This window comes from Lissotriton vulgaris, chromosome 4_1 (assembly GCF_964263255.1).
Source record: "Lissotriton vulgaris chromosome 4_1, aLisVul1.2, whole genome shotgun sequence".
Taxonomy (NCBI): domain Eukaryota; kingdom Metazoa; phylum Chordata; class Amphibia; order Caudata; family Salamandridae; genus Lissotriton; species Lissotriton vulgaris.
This window is the reverse complement of record NC_141691.1, coordinates 1,752,257,443-1,752,280,650: the sequence shown is the minus strand read 5'-3', so window position 1 is coordinate 1,752,280,650 and position 23,208 is coordinate 1,752,257,443. Positions and strand designations below refer to the sequence as shown.

At 46.2% G+C, this 23,208-nt stretch overlaps 1 protein-coding gene across 1 annotated transcript in view; it reads right to left on the bottom strand.

The window, feature by feature from the left end:
- Positions 1-23,208, bottom strand: part of SPAG1 (sperm associated antigen 1) — a 1,072,862-nt gene that overhangs the window by 329,598 nt on the left and 720,056 nt on the right. Inside the window, exon 14 of the mRNA XM_086966056.1 lies at positions 20,756-20,904. Within this exon, the coding sequence (XP_086822182.1) occupies positions 20,756-20,904 (149 nt within the window). The remainder of the gene's footprint in view (positions 1-20,755; positions 20,905-23,208) is intronic.

Here is a 23,208-nt window from a genome sequence, read left to right as displayed (position 1 = left end):
AAATCTGACACTGCTTGATTTAAGAGGGTTGAGATTTCTCCAACCCTTTCCTCTGAGAGGACCAATTTAGCCCATTTTAGGCGCCTTCCACAGAGAGAGACTACAGACTCATCGGGGGGAGCTACTACAGGGTTAATGGGACCCTTTTTAGGAAGACACCACCACTGGGCCATGGTTAAGGAAAGTGGGTTGTGGTCACTTTCAATTGTCGGGACCACAACCATATCCCTCACTTGGCTCCAGAGACATACATCTAGTAAGATGTAGTCTATTCTAGAGGTGTGTCCTGGTCTGTTATATGTATGGCCCCCCCCCTATCCGAAGTTGTCCTTCCATTCACTGCCCTTAGGTTTAATTCAAGGCTTAGGGAGTATAGCTGTAACGCCACCTCTGACCATCTCCTAATGGGTGGAATCTCTAAAACCGGGATCCCTATCCTAGTGTCCTCCTCGTCCTGGTCTAGGGCTACGTCCGAGCCCAAGGGCTCGAACGTACAGTTCATGTCACCCGCGACCAGTATACATGACTTGTGTGGAGTTGTATTCAAAAGGGTCTCTAGGAGAGATAGTACAGAGGACTTCCTCCCGCCCTTAGTCCCTCTGGCGTAGACATTTAGTAATATTCCTCCCCTTGGGTCTCTTAAAATAATATTTTGGATATCCGGACAACCTGTCTGTGTCTCCTCTATTCTGCAGTCTAAGGATGCTGATACCTATATGAGCAGGCCACCCGAGGGGCGTCCTCTCCCTGTTTCCGAGGTTAGCGCAGGCACAGAGTAGGAGGAGAATCCCACCCTATGTACCGACACCAAACTCCAAGTCTCTTGGAAGATGCATAAGGAGTGCTCATCAACCAGGGCATTCCAGTCTGGGAGGACCAACTTTCTTGCGATCCCTGCGACATTCCAGCTGAAAACCTTAAAGACTAGGTCCGTCACAGCTGATGTGTCGCTGGTCGCGAGAACACTACTGTCCGCAGGCCTCACAGAAGGAACTTGCAAATGACAATCTAGAGGAATGGGCAGAGAGGCTAGCAACCCACTAACGCTTGCAGATAAGGGTGAGGCTGTTCGGAGTGGTGATACTACCATTGGGTCTATTCTATTAACAGTTGCAGTATCTGCAACTGCAACTGTAATTTCCCTCATGTCGCCCTCCTCCAGTCAACAACTCCCTGGCACCCAAGGGGGGTTCAGCCCATTGCCCCCAAGGCCCCCAACCCAGCATGTGTCCCAGTCTTGACAAAAACCAAGAGTACTAGGACCCTCCCATGGCGACATAGCAATTTGCCTTGGGTAAAAAAAAGTTAAGTCCACTACTTTAACCCCTACTGAATCCATGTTTTTTATAGGACTACAGATGGTGCTCACTACTCTGGGATCTTGGAAGTTTATTATTATACAGTCCCCCTCCTGTGTTTTTTTCCCCTGCCCTACCCACCCTACTCTGCGAACACTTAGGATAAGCCCATCCACGCCAGTCGGAATTGGCTTATTTGACTTTAGCCAGTGGATGCACTTATTCTTAAGGGATTGGTGGTCCTCCAACTGGCCTTCCTTCAGAGGGGGAACATTTACTAATACGGCAACAAAAGGTTGACAATCTGGTGGGAGGTTTACAGGGGGGATCCGCCGTGTGAGATTTCGAGGGGCCACAGTAGTGACAGCTGGGGCTATAGATTGGGGAGCAGTTTTGGCGACCATTCCTGTCGGTGGTCCCTTGACTTTATCTTGTATACCAGGTGTTTGGCTAGCTTTTACTTTACCTCTGCTTCCCTGGGGCTGCACTTGTGGAAGTGGCTTAGGTGTAGTTTTGGCAACCTCTATGGGTGTTGACGTTCCCTTGGGTTGGGGCCCTGCTGTAGGTGGGGAAGGAATTTTAGGTGCTAGGGCTTGCACTCTGCTAGCTTCAGCCTTATTTGGCCTGTTTGGAGGATTAGAATCTACCTGTGGTGGCAAGGAAGCTACTGGGGGCACACTCCCCTTTGGTCCCATGTCCTGATTGTCGCTCACTCTTTTTAGCTGTTTAAATGTAGTTTTAAGTGTGTAGAACCCGTCGAGGGTTGATTGCTCTAATTTATCTATTCTAGCCCCCAGGCCCTTAACCTGAGTCAGCAAGGGCATCAAGAGGCTATTTACCCTCTCCAAAATGGTATCAATAGTCATGGGGTCGATACATTTGGGGACCTTATCAGTACTATTACCAGTGGGTGGGCAGTTATTTAAACCCAAGTGTGAGACCACAGCATCCCCCTCCTCCTCAGCCTTATCCTCTGGGAACAGGCCCTTTGCGTCTTTCCCACCTTGGTCAAAAGACTTTCTTGCTCGTTTGTAGAGCGCGGCCTGTCTCACCAGCCTGCCCTTAGTATGGTTGCCAGCCTTTTTGCTTTTAGCCCTTTTATTCTGCCTACTTGCGTCAGTTACAGAAGGCACCCCATCTGGGATTACTATGGTGGGGGTGGGCGATATTGGCAATGGTGACTGAGTTGTAGCTTTGTTTAAGGGCGAATGAGGTGCAGGTGGAGATGATGTGCTTGGGCCACCCTCTTCCTCAATGCCACTAGGAAGAAGCGCGGCCAGATGTTCCAATCTGTCTATGTTTTGCCCTATTTCTAGCAACTGGGGGGGGGTCTATAGAGCAGCCCGGGACACCAACAGGGGGAGCAGATTGATCCCGCTCACAAGCCGGTGTCAAGGCCTGTGCAGCGGCCCCCAAAGATGAGCGTCCGGAAGGGAGATAGACCTCTGATAGACGGCGTTCGGACATAGCAATCTCCTTTTCTATGACTGCCGCCACTCTGGTGATAAAGCGGTCCATAGTTCCGATCACTGGGCTCCCACCACCAACTCCCCTTTCGCCCTCACTCCTGAGCAATTTGCCAGAACGGGTTGACATGGTTAGGGGTAAACTCTAGGGAGTCGCACACGGCCCACCTGTGCTCCGCGCTGGATGTAAGAGACGTGGCCCAGCCCAGCCTCTGTCAGCCCCTGACTGCCCCAGACTGCCAGCCCTTTGCTCGGGCTTCGCTCGGCGTCCCTCTCGCGTCCCGCTGTGCGTCAAGAAGGTCGTTAAAGTAGGTGGTTGTGGGCGGGGGGGCGTGTCTCCCAGGAGGCGCGGCCGTGCGCACCTGGGCTGGTGCAGGGACTCCTGGGCTCTGTAGTCCAGGTGATATTTCGCCCTCCTCCTTGCCGCCTCCTGACTCCAGTGAAGTCCTCAGTGCCTGGCCCCTCGCTGCAGCCCGCGATGCGGCACCCGCGAAGCGGGTGCGGCGAGCAGAAGCAGCGGTGCAGCGGTGTCCAAGGGTCACAGGTCAGCAACAACGATCCGTGGCTCCTTCACCTCTCCCGCAACAAGTTTGAGTGTCCAAATCAAAATCAAACAGAGAATAGAATTGGAATTTGCTAAGCAACATGTCCCCATAATAGATTTGAAAAAGGCCTTTGGCTTTTCAGCCTGGAACTTTCTTTCCGGAATTCTGCAGAGACTGAACTTAGGAGCACAATTCCTTATATATCTCAAACTCCTATATAACGAACAGCTAGCTAGAAGAAGAGTAAATTGCACTACCCGTCCCCTTTAAGACAGTATTAGGTACCCAACAGATTTGACCCGCCACCTCTTTAACTTGCCTTGGCCAGGGAACCACTGAGAGCGTGGATAAACTGTGTTGGACTGGTACAGGAATAAAAGTAGGACAAAGGCAGGGACGACAATCTCCCTGTATGCAGACAACTTTTTGCAAGATACCCACCTTGAACAGGTTAAAGATTAATGGAAGTCCTTGATTTGTTTGGGAAGGTCTCTCCTCTAACAGTTGATTGGGAAAAATCTGTAATATTCCCATTGTAAGAAAGCTCCTCAACAAATGCCTAGCAATACAGTTTATTGACAGTCAGACAGTTTCGAAAACCGGAACATATAAATCACCGCTAAGCCCCAACAATGCTGAGACAAATCTCAAACCCCTACTATGCAAGCTGTGCAACAACCTAGCCAATAGCTGGTCATTACCATTGTCACTCATGGACAGGTCTTAACTCTTTGAAATGACTGCCTTGCCCCACATATTGTACATATTTCAAAGCTACACATAGCAAACCCATTGCTCCTTTTTCAAAAATGTTCGGCAGTACCATCATACATTTGTATTGGCAGGGAAAACTCCACAGGATTGGGAACATTTGTTCAGTCTGTGTATGATGAAGGGCTAGCAATGGCGGATGATAAACGATATTAATTGAATGACCCAAAACTTGGATAAATGGACGCACTCCTATTTTAATGAAAGCGAATAAACGTTTAAATGAAGGTAAGTGGTGCAAAAGGGTAAATCCTCCTGAGTATGAGGATAACGTTAAACGGCACAAAATGCTGACCTCACCAAATGAGGGGCGTCTCCCATTTGCACTCAAGCAAGAAAAGATACTCCAGTTAATCACTCTTGGTGATTTTTTTTCTCAATTCGCTTTATTGTGATTGTAAATTCTTCATCAATGTTGTCATTCGTAATTCATTCATTACAATGATCCTCATAAGGTAATGTAGTTGACATTCACATGCGCCCTATGCATTTCAGGCGATTGGCCGTTCATCAGGGGCTTGATTATATAAAACGTAAATCAGTTCTGCTGTGAAACGCCAAAACGTAGTGGAAGTAGCCGTATTGTGAAAGAGTAAACGTGAACGGCCTCATTCCAAAGATGTTAGTGCAAATGCAAATACTCAAGCAAGTATCTTTCCGTGCTTGAGTGCAAATGGGAGACGCCCCTCATTTGGGGAGGTCAGCACTTTTAAAACTATATTGACATCCCTGCTTATTATGATTAACGACTGGCTATTTGGACAATAGAAAAACCCAGCACACCAGCTAAAACTCAAAGGCTCCCTAGAAATGAACCTAATATCCATGTTATATGGTGGCCAGAAATATACAATCCTTCACCCTGTCACCAAAGTAGATACTTACTGCTGCCCTGGAGTCCTATAGTGGATGGGGCTGGATATATTAGTATGCGGAAGAATGACAGGAAACTAGCATACTACTGGCTTACCTGGTTTCAATAATGGGTTCACATTGGAATAGCCATTCATATTAAAATGTTCCTGGCTCTTAATGAGTAATTTGGCTACACTAATGTCAAAATCTTTAAATACCTTCAGTTGTGCCATGCCATAGAAGCGCTCACAAATGTGGTTTGAACCCCCTTCAAAGATTTAGCCCACTGGAGGCTAAACTAACAGTGGAAGGTCTTGGGGAAAAAACATATCACAAATATCTAGTACATTAGTTATCAATGCACTCAATAAGAACTATCAGCCAGATTCATGAAGCTACCATTCTGCGATTAGCAAATAGCAAAAATTTGCGAATCGCATTTTGAGAATCGCAGAATGGTATTCATGAACAAATGCGATGAAAAAAAGCGAATCGCAATTGATCGCAATTGGCGATTGCGATCTTGCTGCAATCGCAAAATAATCGCAGAATCGGCAATTTCCCATGCCGAAATTGCGATATCGCAAATAGCGATATCGCAAATTGCGATCTCGCTAACTGCAAGATCGCAAAAACGGGAAGTCGCATTTCGAGCCCACTGATGACATCACAACCAGGAAGTAGGCTCACCACACCCAAAACAAAGATATCTGGATAGAGGTTATCCCAAGAAATTGCTGGAAGCGCAATTGGAAAAAATTAAGACCATCCCAAGAGCTGACCTTCTCACTAAAAAATCCAAAACTTCTAGCACCAGAATGGTGTTCGTGTCCAAGTATTCGACCGCATCTAGAGACATAAAGAGAACAATATTGAAAAGATGGGAAATCCTTCTAGCAGAAAAAGATTTTGAAACACTGTTCAAGGAGCGTCCACTGTTTGCGTACAAGAGAGCTCAGAATCTCAAAGAATTACTTTGTAAATCCATGCCGTTACAACAAGAACAACTTTTCAAAGGCACAATGAAGTGCTATAATTGCAAGAACTGCAACAATGTAATTGCTGGTAATACATTACTACACCCACGGACTGGCGAAAAAATAGCATTGAGGCATACCACAACCTGTGATTCAGAGCATGTTGTGTATTCAATCAAGTGCCCATGTGGCCTCTTGTATATTGGCAAAACAGATAGAAAATTGAAAATTAGACTTTCAGAACATAAAAGTCGTATACGCAACAAGAACTTAACATCCCCTTTGGCGCAACATTGGATAGAGCAGAACCACAACATAGCTCAAATTCGTTTCCAAGTCATAGAACTAGTGCCTCAAAGACTTGGAATGGACAATGCCAAAATATTGATCCAGAGAGAAACCTATTGGATTCGAAAATTGCAAACGCTGACCCCATTTGGATTAAATGACAAATTAGAAATGGCATGTTTTCTGTAAAACAGACATAATTTCCACAGCACTTTGCATATTATACACATCCACAAGGCGTCAAAGCTTTAAGCCATCCATGTACACAATTAAAGAGATGGAATTTTGATAGTTGATGTAAATTTAATGTTGTAGATTGTATATAGGCAGGGTTATCTCGTTAGCTTTTGTACATAGTGTTTATTGATGTATACTTAGACATTTGTATTTGTGATCCTTGAGTATCATGTTTGAACTGAAGCGTTTAAAATCACAGTGTAACTAAAAATGATTAGCATATTTTCCCTTGGGAATTTTTGTGATAATCACAAAATGCCCAATCAGCATAAAGTACATATTCACATCCACTCTTAAAACCACATGTGATGCGTTAACTACGCATGTAAATCATTGTTATAATTGTTCAATATGTGAATCAACGTTCCAATAACAGATAGTATTTGATTCGACTGCTTAAGAACAAAATTCGTTTAACAGCCCTAAAATAGACTTTTTTTAATAGCAATATTTCAAATTGGCTCTTGAAATATGTAAGGCACAAAGTTGTTCTAGTCGATAAAGTTTTGTCATTAAGAATACCATATAACGTCTTTCTATCAACATAGAAGAGGGATACAAACAGTAAAATTTGATGCAGGACTACGTACTACCTCACGACACTAGAACAGTGTATGTGGTGGTATAATATTCCGTTTAGTGTGTTAACTATACACGTAAATTCATTGTCATGGTTTTTGAATAAGTCAACTATCGCCAAAGACAACTGATAGTATCCGCGCCCAGTAAATATCAAATAGATTTATGTTTTATTACAATACTTTAATCTGTCACGCAAAATGAGCAAGGCACAAAGCTGCCGTAGTTGATAAAGTTTTTTCAATACAACAAACACCCAAAATGAAAATAGTCCGTCCCTCCAACAAGACGGAAGTTAAAACAAACGTAGGACTACCAAACATGCACACGGCATTCGTGCGGTGACAGCAATGGCAAATACTCCGTTTTGAGCGGCACGCTTACTGAAGGAAGGTAATTTAAACAACGGGCTCATTTTACAATATTCAGTCGTTAGTAACCTCATAGCAGCTTTAAATAACGGGCGCTGCCCCCTTTTTCAGCTTTGAGAGCGGACATTTCGGCGAGACCGACACTCAAACCGCTAGGCTCGCAGGTAAACGTTTGTTTGTTCTTAATTGAACAGAGAGAGGATATCCACTATGAGTAGGTTATTTATACAAAACCGCTTGTTTTACTACAGGTCTCCGCTTTATTGACACAACTTTTCTAAAATACAGGTGAGCCTGGATAATTATTTGTTTCACCATTTCACAAATATTTTATCTAGAAAGTAACTAAGACCATTTTGTCGAATTATGTTTTTCAGATACATTTTACTCATTACCACAGGTAACAAAAATAGTATAACGACACATTTCTCCCTTCCGCCCTCAAAATATGCAATCATTTTTTGACGCTTGGTGATTTTCTTTCACAGATCATGAAAACAAAGCTTAACCAAACCCATTGATAAGATATGTGTTTGTTCATATAAAATAGGTAAGCTGATAAAAATTCATAGATAAAATGATCATTAGTTAATTTCAAATCATTGAGTAAACTTACTCCTTGTTTTTCTTTTTTCCTTTAGACCCCTGACGAAGGGGCTATTTATGCCCCGAAATGCATTGGGTTTTGTTGATTTATTTATCTGTTTATGGTTTGATGATGCACTGTTGATTTTTGACATTAACTAATATTATTCAATTGTGAACCTCATAATGATTGTTTGAAGCAATGAACCATTGTACATCACACATACGTGATGGAATTGTTTGATTTATCACACTGATTCAAATAAATTTGAACGGTTAAAAGGAAAAGCATTCTGTTTGTAGTGCATGTCAGAGTCCTAGTGTTTTACACACTAGGCCATATACATTTTTTCACCACACCCACAAACAGAACACAGAGCCAGGGAGTGGCAGCAGGAAACTGAGGAGCACCAAAAGCAACACTCTGCAGCACCCCAACCTGAAGGAAAGTGTTCAAAGATGTCCCAGGATGCAGCAGGGAGCAGTGGGCAGGAGAGGAAGAGGAAGAGGAAACTAAAATTTTCTGAAGCTGAATTGGAGCACCTAATTGAGGGGGTGGGCAAGGACTATGGCAAGCTCTTTGGGAAAGACTCCCGGAGGGTGCCAGAGCCCGAGAAGCGCAGGATCTGGCAGCGCATCCGCGCAAAGGTCAATTCTGTCGGTGTCACCCAGCGCTCCATTGACATCATCAAAAAGCGCAGGTACGACCTGAGAGGACGTTCCAAGGAGCGGATTGCTGTGAGGCTTGGGGATCAACTGGGCACCGGTGGAGGGGAACCTGTAGCCACACCTAACACCCCATTGGAGGACCTGATTGAGGACACCATTGCGCCAGCAGCCTGCGTGGGGGTCCTTCAGCTGGACTCTTCTCGACCCAGCCAACAACAAACTGAAGGCAAGTGCCATGCGACTGTGACCCAGTCCCCTAACAATGCCCTTAAGTCCTGAGCTAGCAACATGACATCCCCAACAATGCAGACCATGCGCACCAAAAAAGCCCAATTGCATTGTGGTAGTTGTAGTGTAATCATTTGCCCGCAGTCAGCCCAACACTGCCAGAGCACTCAATGCAAAGTCAAACCAAAAGCCAGTCAGGAAAAGCAAGGCTGCATGCATGTATCAACATTGCCTGCGCAAGATACATAACTTTAATCATGCACCCTTTCACATTACAGGTGCAGGTGATCAAGCCAGCACGGACAGCGAGGTGCTACACATCGCTGAGAGCCAGGAGGACACTGAGGGTGAGGGCCAGTCCTCCCAACAACCCGGCACATCACAGCCACCAGCAGTGCAGCCACCACCACCACCACCACCGCCACCCCTGCAGCCACAGCAGTGGTACAGGCTCCACCACCAGCACCTCGGAGGCAGACGAGGCGCACACCTGGTGCCAGGTCACAGACCAGCGCACTGAGGCGCCAGCAGCGCCAGGGCTCAGCAGGCACCGCCAGGGCACTTGAAACATCCGACCCAGGCCTGGCCATCGAACGCCGCATGCTGGCGGTGCATCGCACGCAGGCGCGCCACATGGCAGCAATGCTTGCACAGATGCAGGCAAACGGCCAACATATTGCCCAGATGACAGCAACAGTGAGAGAAAACAACCAGCTGCTTGTATCCCAGCAGGACATGACCCGTCGACGCCACCGCCAACTACTGGCCCGCCTATCGGCCTACACTAGGTCAAATCATGTGGTTGGCAATGCCACATCTCAGCTGGCACGACGGTCACTTGCCATGCAGGCCCAGATGGTGCAGTGTTGCCAGGATGTGGCCAGGTCACTCGACCTACTCACCGCAGCTGTGCTTGGCAGACAGGCCACTGGCCAGGAAGAAGCAGAGGGGACTGACGACCCAAGTGAGGCTGCGTCCACCAACAGCAGCGCCTCCTTACCACCGTTGCCTGCACCTCGCCGCAGCAGCAGGCGAACATCAGGAAGTAGGGCCAACACCGTCCCTCAGGATGCGGAGAGACGACTTGGGGCGTCTCGTCGTCACCGTCGGTGAGGACTGTAACACTCAGAGGAGGCCATGCAGTCAACCCCTGCAAATCCCCTACCCCAGCATGGGGAGGTATGGAGCAATACTCTCTCCATCAGACAATTTAACACTTAAAGGCCAATTTATTGTGATGTAACATTAAAGAAGAATGGTCAAACTTGATACACACATGTCATTATTACATTCGTCATGCATGGGTGCAGTGTTGTCATAGTGGAATGTGTGCACTAGAAACAGTTAGTAGTGATTCGGTTGCGGCGCCTGTGTCCTTCAGCAGGATCTTGTCAGCCTGCATGACGTACATGTGGAGGTGGCGGTTGTCACCTTCAGACTCACTGCCAGATATCTCCACTGGTATCGTGCGCTTGGTAGCAATGTTGTGGAGTATTGCACACACGGCCACGATGCGGCAGCAGACCTCAGGTGTGTATTTGATGGCCCCACCAGTCTTGTGCAGTATGCGGAAACGGCTCTTCAATAGGCCAAATGTCCTCTCTATGTAATTTCTTGTCCGTATGTGTGCAGCATTGTAACGCCGTTGCTGCGGTGTGGCTGGGTTGAGGTATGGGGTGAGGAGGTACTCACGTAGACCGTAGGTGCTGTCACCAGTGGGTAATGAGCACAGGGTGAGTGCCTATTCTGCGCAGATACATGATGAAAGTATAGTATATGGGGACATGTGTACTTACCCAGTGGGTGTCCTTCACCAAAGTCTCCCCTTGCCAGTCGTGTGTGAATGCCGCTGTGCCGGAAGATGAAGGAGTCATGTATGCTGCCCGGATATTGTGCCACTATGTCCGTGATGATATTCTTGGCGTTGCACACCATCTGGATATTGAGGGAGTGGTAGGATTTGCAGTTGCGGTACATGTATTCCATTTGTGCTGGTGGGCAGATGTGGATATGGGTACAGTCAATGCATCCAATTACATGCGGAAAATGTGCAATGTTGTAGAATTTCAGCTTGGTGTCATTTAAGTCCTGCTGGGTGGTTTGGAATGAAATGTAGTGGTGTAGCCTGGTCAGCATTGCATCCAGAAAACTACTGAGGCAGCGGGACATGGTGGGCTGGGATATGCCCCAAGCGACAGCAACTATCCCCTGGAAGCTTCCGGAAGCCAGTAGGTGCAGGCAGCACAATACCTGTACATGGGTGGGGACGGCATTGGTTCTCCTTGTTGGATGCTGCAGCAGGGGGTCTAGGTCCTGGATCAGCTTAATGATCATTGGGCCACTTAGCCGATACTTGGCATAGATTTGCTCCCTGGTTTGACCCAGAAGGGTGACCCGCTGCCGGAATATCCGCTCCTGGATCCTACGCCTGTTCTGTGCTGCTCGCTGCAGCCTACGCCGCCTGACCACCATGTAGAGTCCTGGCATTGTGAGAGTCCACAGACTCCAGCTGCATGTCCTTAAGCGTGTTTGGTCAGGCCAGCACCTGTATGCAGTTAACTTAAAAAAAAAACATTTTTTTTCTTTGCTGGTTACCACCTGGTTTGAGTTCTCCTTAAATTGCGCGTTGCTAATAGCGATTTTCGTGTTTTTCGCAAACTGCGATTTTTCTTGAATGCCAATAGCGAATATTTAGTGACTTTGCAACTGTTTTCGCAGAATCATTGGTTTCTCGCTATTTCCGAATCGCAAATTGGCAGGTTTCAGGATTCTGCGATTTTATTTGCAATTTCGCAATTTTTATTTAGCGATTACGCACTTTTGCGATTATCTCTTTCATGAATAGCTTTTACTCAATTTGCGATCGAAATTGCGAATTCGCAGCAATTGCGATCGCAAATTAGCTTCATGAATCTATCTGTAAGTACGTAATTCACAAAGAGTGTGAACTGCACCACGCCACTCACCACGGTCTTCTTGTGAATCAGCCTGCTGAACCGCTGCTGCTCGCCGGACCCGCTGCGCGGGTCCCGCTTCGCGGTGTCAGCAGCTGTTGCTTGCCTGTTAGCGGAGTCAGCTGGTGACCGGCAGGGCTGCGAGGAAGCAGCGGGTGGACTCCACGGACCAGGAGTCCCCGCGCGCCCGTTTCCAGCTGGGCTCCTCTCCCTGCCGGCCCCGCCCCCATCCACCGCAGCATTTAGAGGCTCTCTGCCCTTCCCTCGGCGGATTCGCTGTTTTGAACTGCACCACGCCACTCACCACGGTCTTCTTGTGAATCAGCCTGCAGAACCGCTGCTGCTCGCCGGACCCGCTGCGTGGGTCCCGCTTCGCGGTGTCAGCGGCTGTTGCTTGCCTGTTAGCGGAGTCAGCTGGTGACCGGCAGGGCTGCGAGGAAGCAGCGGGTGGACTCCACGGACCAGGAGTCCCCGCGCGCCCGTTTCCAGCTGGGCTCCTCTCCCTGCCGGCCCCGCCCCCATCCACCGCAGCATTTAGAGGCTCTCTGCCCTTCCCTCGGCGGATTCGCTGTTTTGAACTGCACCACGCCACTCACCACGGTCTTCTTGTGAATCAGCCTGCTGAACCGCTGCTGCTCGCCGGACCCGCTGCGCGGGTCCCGCTTCGCGGTGTCAGCGGCTGTTGCTTGCCTGTTAGCGGAGTCAGCTGGTGACCGGCAGGGCTGCGAGGAAGCAGCGGGTGGACTCCACGGACCAGGAGTCCCCGCGCGCCCGTTTCCAGCTGGGCTCCTCTCCCTGCCGGCCCGCCCCCTTGGTAATTGAAGGCCACCTATAAAGAGGAGTGGACATACCCGCTGCGCGGGAGGGCGCCGGGAGAAGCCCGGGACAAGGGCGGGACCGTTTGAGGCCGTTCGAGGCCTAAGAGGACTGGACTGGCCTACCCCTCTTGGTTCAATATTGTTAGTTCGTTTGGGTAGATAAACCACTAACTGAGGGGAAATAGATCTATCTTTACGACAGCGCCCTAATATCATGGATCCAAGGGTAACTCGTAGTAAATCTTCTAAACGTGGTTCACTAGTCAGTGGCCCCATGGATGACTTTATAACCCGCACTAATATAGCTATAGACAAGGAAATATCTAAGCTTCAGACCCGGGTCTCATTAGAACTAGACGCCGCAAGAAGAGTGTCTCAGGTAATTGCACTCTCCAAAAAATCCTCCCTTGGTCACATAGCCACCTCTGTTACCCCCGAGCGCCCAGCCCGCCCTAATTGTATAGTCGCCCAGGTAGACATCCACCATTCACCGACTCCGGCCATTCCCATACTTGCTACAGGAAGTAAGGTTGAGGATACTATATTAACACCTCTTAGTATGCCCATCCCTGCTCCCATTGTATCTCTCCCGAATTTGACTCACAATATCCCTAGTGGCAAACAGCCAAAGAGGAAACGCAATTCTCGCTCAGCTTATTTCCGTAAGAAAGCGAAAATTGCCGTTCCAAAAGATCTGCCTACGAATAACATCACAGCTTTTAATGCGGGAGCTGAGTTCACCATTAATACTCAGCCATGTAGTGAGGGACAGGGAGAAAATCCATCTATTTCCCTCCTGAATACCACAACAGACGAGGTCCCTGAAGTAGACGGGCTAACCAAGAACAATAAAGAATTTATAGAGGTGGTTTGGGACACACTCAAAAAACTTTTGTCTCCTTTGGACCTAAGATTATCAAGGATAGAAAACAACTTGTTAGAAATGGAGAAGAGCATTATTGCGCTGGCCACTCTTGGGTTGAAAAGTCTGGAAAACCAGGGCATTATTGCAGCTGACCCAATCCCACAACCTACCGCACCACAAACTAATCCAGCTTCCTCTTCAGTACCACTTACAATAAAACCTGTTCCTAAACCAAGGACAGTTACGGTGGAACAAGCTCGTGTCAAACCAAAGCCTTCTCCACGAGGCTCCACCCGTAACTCGCAACGTCCTAAACACGAAACAGTAATTAGACCGGTTCCTAGTGAAACCCAGGTCCTCCCAGCCAAAGACAACTTTAGAGGTGGCTACATTGACCTTCCCCCAGAGGCAAACGACTATGTCGTTGTCTTGACGGGTGTTCCTACGTTAGGCAATGGCCAATTCGAAAATCACTGGTCGCTTAAAAATAAAATAATGCACTGGTTGAATGTCAACAGACCAATCCCCAATGGTAGAAGAAGTAGGGTATTGATGGTTCGCAGAACCCCCTGGGTAGGGCCAACGCTGAAATCCAGTCCGGGGGACTGTATAGTAGTGACTTTCGAAGATCCCCACACGGCGCATCACATTTGCAGTTGGCCCAGCAATGATGACTCTTTAGTCAAACCTAAGCTACTATCCTTTTTCTATCCTCCCCGACCTAGCTGTAACCAGGGGGACAATTGGACATTGGTTCAGCACCACCAACGGCCGAATAACTCCAGGGGCCACAGGGAGACCCTGCTACATTGGAATGGCCTCTCCACTTATAACAGATTCGGTGGTCTAGAGGAGGTGGATTGACTCCCTGTGCAAGCAGCCAAGCAAACGCGAAGGGTATCCCTAACTTCGCAAAGGCATTATTCCACCGATTGTCCTGCTCCTGATTCTGCATCAAGCCAAACAGGACGATTTAACAACGCAAGGGCTGATGGGGTGGAAACGTCATTGGATTTAACAGCAAATTGTAAAAGGGAAGATTGGCCAACCCCGCCTTGTGTGACCCTTCCTGTACCTACTACTCCTGAGCAGTCGGATATCACCTGCCTCGCCCCTTATGTGTCTTTCGATCTCCCCAAAACTGAGCCACTTGCGACGCTTTCAAAACCAGTGGGTGCTACTGTTTCCTTATTGCCTATGCCTACTGACCCCACCAGAGTCTTCCCACCATCCGACTCTGTCCTAAAAATTCTATCTTGGAACGTGGCTGGTCTTGGCCGCAATTTTGACATCCCCGAATGGAACGACTTCCTGGAACCCTTCCACATCTGCCTTCTACAGGAGACCTGGTGCTTGGAGCCAAGACACCGAGTGGGATTTACCACCTTTTTTATCCCCGCAGTCCAGGAACAAGGGTCCAAAGGTCGCCCGTCAGGTGGACTTATTATATGGATCAGTATTGCTTTAGGCTACAGGGTAAAAGAAAGAAACACCCAATCCTCGGACCTCCAGTGGCTAACGGTAATACACAAAGGGGGAAGAAGTATGGAAATCTTCAACATCTACTTGAGGGGTGCCAAAGGCGGTGCATCCCATTTACCATCCACAGGTTTAAACCGCAACCTGGCTGCCTGCGATGCAGATTCCCATATAATGCTTGCAGGGGATTTCAACTGCTGTTTCGAGCCTTTGGCTAGCGAAGACATCTTGGACACTTTTGAGGAGGACAACAGGAGAGGTATTCCGATTCTGAATCTTGACCCGATTCCTAAATGGTCGCAAAACGCAATAGAGATCAATGCCTTGTGCATGGAGCACAACTTGCGACCGACAAATGGCCGATCCAAATCTGACCATATGGGTGCCCACACTTATAATAGACAAGACCACACGTCTAGGATTGATTACATCATGCTCAATTACAACCTTTGGCAATACCACCTAGATATGGAGGTTATAGTGTCGGTCGATAGCGATCACAACCCCTTATCGCTATCTATTTTATCCCCTTGGCAGGCTGGAAAGCAAGGCTTAACCGGCCATAAGTGGAAATCCTCTCATGAAGTGGTCCCCACAAATTGTAGCAGGCGTTTAAAATGGGCAAAAGTTTCAGCCGACGAGACAAGGATGGCCCATGCTGGGGCAATCTTGGAAGAGGTGGAGCCCCGGATGAGCCCTTCAAGCCAAAACGATAACAAGATCATACCTCTATTCACTGAAACTGTACTGGCGCTAAGCGACTTATTTATTGTTCCCCAAACCACTCGAAGGGGTCCCCCAAAATCTTTGCCTAAACAGTCAGAGAAATGGTACACTCAAAAATGTTGTGAGGCCAAGAAGGAACTTGTTGAGACATTAAAGACTAAAGATGCGGTTGCTATTAGGGCTGCCAGAAAATTTTATAAAAAAATCATAACTGAAGCTAAACAGACTTATGATTTTAACTTCTGGGGAGATCTAGTAGAGGCCAGTACCAGGAAGGATGCCAAGAGGTTTTGGGACCTACTAAGATCTAGGGAAAAGCCCATTGACCAGCAGCTAACTTGTAATATTGCAGGGGGAGCATGGTTTGACCACTTTTCGCAACTGTACTCTGCTCCCTCGGGTCCATCCAAGGTAGCTTGCCCGCCCACGGGCTTTACAATTAACCTCCCATGCTATGATGGCCTATTTACTAACTCAGAAGTAGAAAGAGCAATCCAATCCATTGTCCCGAACAAAGCAGCAGGACCAGACGGAATCCCAGGAGACCTAATTAAGAACTATCCATCTCCTTGGAGTAGATTAATTTCCTCGCTTTTGAACGAAGTGATGTTGGGTGGAGTCTTTCCCGACTCATGGAGGGGCGCGGAGGTCGTACCTATTTTTAAAAAAGGCTCCAGGGACGACCCAGCAAACTACCGCCCAATCAGTTTATTAGATTCTTCTCAAAAGGTAGCAGGAAAGGTGGTATTGGGCAGGATCATCGAGTGGGCAGACGATAACCATATCCTATCAGATCTCCAAGCAGGCTTCAGAACAGGTACGGGTACAATCGAGCAGACGTTCCGCCTTCTAATGATCTATTGGAAAGTGGTGGTGCTGGGAGGGGGCAGTCTGTGTTTAGTCTTCATTGACCTGCGGACTGCCTTCGACCTGGTACCACGCACGCTTCTATGGAACGTCCTCGATGGGTTAGGCCTCCCCCCCTATCTGCTGTCACTGCTTGTAAAATTCCATGATAGGAATTTTGCCCAAATTAGATGGGGTGCACAGGGAGAGAAAACATCTCGTATCCCCGTGGACAGAGGCGTCCGCCAGGGGTGTGTGCTTGCCCCCACTCTGTTCTCTCTCTATATCAACGGAGTGGTGGAGCATCTTTTACAACAACCATCAGACGCACCCACCCTGGCTGGAAGGAAGATCCCAACGCTTCTGTTCGCGGACGATACCCTCCTAATTTCAAAATCACCAATGGGCATCCAATCGTTGCTCTCCAGCTTTCAAACCTTCTGCAATGAAAGGGGCTTGGCCATAAATATAGGTAAAACTAAGTTCTTAGTTCTTAATCCGCCAAAAAAATCTGTTTATCCCCGGTCCTGGATTCTGTCCCACTTGATCGCGTGAAAGAATTTGATTATCTGGGCATACGCATCAGTGATACCATGAGCTGGAAGGCACACCATCAAAAAATCTTCCTTACCCACAAAAGGGTGGCAGGTGCGCTGCTCAAGGAGCAGCGAGCATCACCATCAAAACCTATTGGGGCCCCCCTAGATATCTATAGGGCAAGGGTTGTAAGCGCGGCACTCTACGGTGCTGAGCTGTGGGGCACTCAAAAAGTTGACACTCTGGCCCATCTTGTGAACAACTTCCACAAAGACCTAATGGGTTTGCCCCACAGCACGCCAACAATCCCATTACTGATAGATGCAGGTACCCGGGCAATCTGCGACCAAGCGAAACTACGCCCACTCCTGTTATGGTCCAGAATTTGGAACATGCAGGAATTAAGTAGTTACGCAGACGCCTTGAATGACATTTTGTCATTATCGGGTTCTCATAAGATCATCTGGCTCAGGGAGGTCAAAAAGCTGCTATACAATTTGGGCCTAGGCGAGGCTTGGTCCAACAAATCTGCACCCTCAAAACAATATCTAACTAAGGTTTATTGGGCATGGGTGGACAGCGAGAGGGCCCGAAGTACAAACCATTGTAAATCTGTAGCCCTGTTTCTGTCAGTCAAGGAGTTGCCGTTAAGGGAACCTTATCTAGACGCCATTCAGAGCCCAAGGGACAGAGCATTGTACATCAAGTTTAGGTTGGGGGTACTTCCATTATGTGAGTTCACGTCCACTTGGAAACCGCCCGCTCAAACTGTACCCTATTGCCCCTTTTGCGATTTAAGGGTAGAGTCTGTGTCCCATATGTTGTTCGAATGTAGCGTCTATGTAGCCCCGAGACGTAGGTGGTTGAAGCCTATTTGCAGAAGCCTGGGAACTCGCTCTCACTTGGAAGCCCTGCGTATTTTACGTACAGATTCTAGAGCCTTCTTTTCAACTTGTATGGCAAAATTTTTGGGTTGGGCTTGGCGCCTAAGAACTGCAAGAAAAATGTTAATCCAGTGACCGAGCCTAACCACCCAATATGCTGTTTTGTATATGAAATGTTTTTATGTGATGATTGTCGTTAAAAATGTTTTTTAAAGATGTGTAAATGCTTTTATGATATGTTTTTTATCGAATAAAGCTATTACTACTACAAAGAGTGGCAGATATAGGACCATTAGAAGATAATGGCTCCTCGAGCACAAGCCCTTGTGATTTAACTACCCTCAATCAGATTCAAGTATCTACACAGGGTATATTATTCCCCAGAACAACTCTGGACGAGGACCAGGAGCATATAATCTGAACGTTAAAAAATGTAGAGTTCCACTCAGGGATTTTTTTCATATAATATGGAGATATGCAATCATTTAAAGGTGCTGAGGTAGGATCTGCAAGGTGCTGACTAAGGGAATTAGGCTGGCCAATCTTTCTCTCCCACAAAATGGTGCTCTTGGGAGTGATCCACAAAGAAGAAAATACAAAGAGGTAACACTCATTTGTAGAATTGAGATTATTGCTGACTAAACAAAATATAGCCAAGCATTGGGGATCTAAAACACTCCCAATATGAGAATGGCAGAGAGAAATGGATAGATCAACTTCTGCTTAATTTGCAATATATAAATTGAGAGGGAGTCAATGCAAACACAATAGGTTATGGGAGACATAGCTGGAATATTTTAAAATAACAGTGGCATTAGACAACTTCACTTCAAAATAATGTGGTAATGTACCTATTTTCCTTCACAAAAGAGGTACGAGTACTTACATGCCATGTTGTATTACCTAGGGAAAAAAGCCCGTACAGAGCCACAATACTAAATTTCAATACATATTGTGTAAATTGATAGCTATGTTTTAATGCCAATAAAATGTAATATTAAACAAAAACATTTGAGGATGTAAATTGCCTCCTTTGAACCCACAACCACTAAGAAATTACGGCATATAACATATTGATGCACTGTAGAATTCAGGCTGGCACCATTGATTCTATTCTTGGGAAACAAAACCTAGTTCTAGTAAAAGACTGAGGCCTAAAGATTTTCAAGGTTATCCATAACCTCATGAATATGCTCCCACAGAATAAAACTGTCCACAGATTCCAAACCATGCAAGTGCTACAAACATGTTTTGGTTTGTATCAACATCCCAAACTGTGCTAAAAACCTATTTAATTCAGTGCCCCACGGGTCGTCTATGTCAATAAAGGTCTCTTCTGTAGAAAAAAAGAAATAGCTCCAGACAGACATTTATTTTATTCAATGGAGAATAATGTGCCATATTGTGCCAGATTGCCAAACCCTGGAGTAAGCCTTAACTGACCAACTAAGCTACCCTCCGTGGTTGATGAGTACAAAGCATCCTAGGACATCAGTGGAAAATAACAGTTACCATAAGGAACACTGACAGGTAATCAGTGACGAGCCCCACAGAAAAAGTTTCACAGACATGATTCAACTTAAGCCAAAATCGCTTGGAGGATCAGCAAATACACCATCCTTCTCATTTCAGTCCCTAGAATACATTGAACTGAGTATATCAAAGTGAATCCCTTTGGGTAGTATTCAAAGAATAAGGCTCCCACAGGCTTCTTCCCACTGCTGCTCAGCATAAATAAGGTGGACACAGGATGAAAAGCACATTTGATGAAAACTCTACATTCTGGTGTAACTCCATCCCTATGTGAGATTATCAGACTGAAGAGGTACAACTCATCTAATGTTGTGGGACTTACTCTTTTAAGCCAAGGCAGTAATATATGTCTCTAGTGAGGGACAGCTGCTTTGGTTCTAAAAAATATCTCCCACAACATCAGATGTCTTTGCTAAGTGAGGAACAGTGTAATACCGGTCTTCCGAAGGGTTTGTGTGCATGATCACTCTCGACAAGATCATATCGGACAGAAAGTGCTCATTGTTGGCACAACCAACAACTGAACATAAGGTCCCAATGCCACGTTTGCTAAACAGATCAGACTTCTTTGAGAGAATATTCTCCAACTTCATATTCTTTTGCTGCCATTCAAAAACATGAACAGCATATTGCCCTGGAGCCTTGGCAACTAATTTTGGAAATGTTGCCTATTTTAAAAATGACTACTTGCTTGAAGGCTTTCCTCGGAAGAAATACAATGATCTAACGCTCTAGGGTGATTTTTATGGTTACCAGCAATTTTGGCTAAAGGCAGAGGCCAACATTATAGAAGAGGAACAACTAGGGCAACCTCTTCCTTTTCTGAGAGTTTTACAAAAAACCTCAACGCAAACAAGTGCCAGCAATGATCTGAACACATATAATGCCAAAAGGCACTGAGATGTTTCAGCTGCAATAGTTGTAAATAAAACACAAAATGTGTAGTTTAAGAGGCCTAGAGAGCTTGGGGACTCATAGCATATAAAAACTCCCTGCATGGAAAATATGAGGATAATAATTTCTATACAAATGGTGTCCCTTTAACTGTTATCCTTGAGCAAACAAAGCTAAATAGAATCATGAAAGTAGAACAACTTTAGATGCACTATTTAGAGGAATAAAAGTAAACAAATGATTAGGTTTAACAGTGTCTTTCTAATGTGAATTGGCATTAAAACATTGAATTGTAATTATCTTTTAAACACTGAATATAACTGACCATGCAAACATTGTATCTCACTTACTGCTAATCTGTGGGGGATCTTCAGCTTTACTGGAGGAATCAGAATTTCCAGTCCATCGATGTGACTGAGCTGACACGGGTACAGCTGGAATAGGGGGTAGCTTTTCTCTCCAATTTAATCCATCAAGGTCCATTAAAGTTCTTGTTATTCTGGAACAAAAACAGTGTATTTGAAAATATGCATACACTAACCCTACTGCGCTTAGAAAAATAGTACATTTATAGCACACATGGACAGATTGTGGACAAGAGTCTACATGTCCTATCCATGTTCATGAACTCTTTAGTAACTTTAAGAAAGCAATTGTAATTTCCACAGTACACTCAATTAGCCTAATGGAGGTGGAAAATCTAACAATATGGACCAGTTTGAACCACTATAGTTCAGGTTAGGGGCATGATTTTTAGCACGAGAGAGGTCGCCCCTCTTGTTAAGGCAATTTTATAAGATTTCAAACTCCTGTTAACAATTGTTAAATAAATAGTCAACATGGAATTCTGAATTTCAGGGTTTGTCTCCCCAGCTCTTTGTAAAGTTGTGCTGCTCTTATTACACTTAATTATGTGGTGTACCTTTCTCTATCCAAAGATACATACTTCAAGCTATAAGTTCATATCCTCCTCTAGTGCCTTGGTTACATTACCAGAAAGCCCAGTGCTGATGCTCAAGCTAGTTTGGTTTCCAGCATCAGCAGAACCGGACATACCCACTATTTTGCAGCTGCTTATATAATGTTAGATGATCATCCCAAATTCTGTTAATGGAACTTTTCATTGTTCTCAACTTCAAAATTTCTTGCGGTATTCCCATTTAAGGCAAACTTTCTTCCATAACAATCTTTCTGGTGGAAGCTCTATCTACCTGCAGATTCATCATCTGTTTATCACTAGGTGCCAGACTGGATCCGGAAATATTTGTAGTTCTCTGTGCCGGTAAGGGGTGCTTGACTATTTCAGGACCGGGAACAACATCTTGGTGACATCACTGGAGCCAAAAATTATCCAACCTAGTGCATCAAAGTCAGTTTTCTGTCCATTTTTTCTATGTCCTTAGAAGTAAAGACAAGGAATCTTTTTACCAAGCCTATGACCATGCTTCAGAACAAGGAAAATGGTGTGATCGTGATTAAGCTGCAGGTACAACATCCATGAGAAAGAACATTACTGAAGGTAAGTAACTTTTGCTACTGATGGATACTTTTTCCGGCAGCTTCCTCACCTGTTAACTAGATCCAAAGCAGTACCTCCCTAGGTGCTGGGTCTGAAGGAATGGTCAAACAAGGAAATCCTTGAGCATTGAACATGTAAAATTGCCACTACTTCTCACTTCTGAATCCTGGCAATAATGCTTGGTGGAGGTTTGAAGAACACCCATGACATTACCTGACAGATCTCAATGACAGGAACATCCCTGGCTGATGCTGAAGTGGAGGACTTTGCTCAGGTGGAATGGGCCTGAATTGCCTCTGGCAGCTCCCTTTTTGCAAGGGTGGGACTTAGAGTAGGGTTAGGATTTCTATTGGAAGTAGGGACTAGGGCTACCTGTGCCATTGGTTGCACGGACTTGTTTTGGGACTACTGGTAGGGATAGGGCTTTTATTGGACGTAGAGATCAGGGTTTTTTTTTTTTAACTGATTGGGTACTTGGGCTAGGGCTAAGATTGGCTGTAAGGTCCTGGACTCCTATTGGTTCTAGATTTTAGGGTTATCGTTGTGATTGGATAGTGTTAGGGCTAAGGTTCCCATTGGCTGAAGGGTCACCTGATTACTAGTGCTATAAAAAAGGCCAGGGTTAGGGCGTCTCAGCCCGGGCGTCGAGGACAAGGGCAGAGAGGACAAGGGTAGTTGCCTGTTTGAGCCTGTTAAGGGCAGAGAGGACAAGGGCAGTTGCCTGTTTGAGCCTGTTAAGAGCAGAGAGGACAAGGGCAGTTGCCTGTTTGAGCCTGTTCAAGACTGGTCGGGACTAGGGCCAGAAATGCTGCCTTTTTTCTCATTTAGCAATACCCAGCCCACACCATCCACACCCACAAACAGAGCAACACACTCACACCAAATGTACACCACGCACAACACTATGCACAGATTAATGTACCAGCATGCACCACAAACCCAACCAAACCACATCTACACACCCTATCCCAATGACCACACATATCCACCATCACCTTCAAACAATACACAACTCTATCCTATACCACTAACCAATACACTCATCACTAACAACGCCAATCAACAACATACATAACTACGTCCCCTTCAGACACACTCTCCCTGCTGTAATCACAACCAACAGACTACCTTTTAACACTAACAAACATATAATGATCCTTCCATCAGTTGTCCAACAAACACCCTCCTCTCCCTTCTACCATAATAACACTAACGCACAACACACAAACTGCACATCTGCCGGCAGCCCTTCTGACCCCTGTCTGCCACAAACTTTCAAGACAA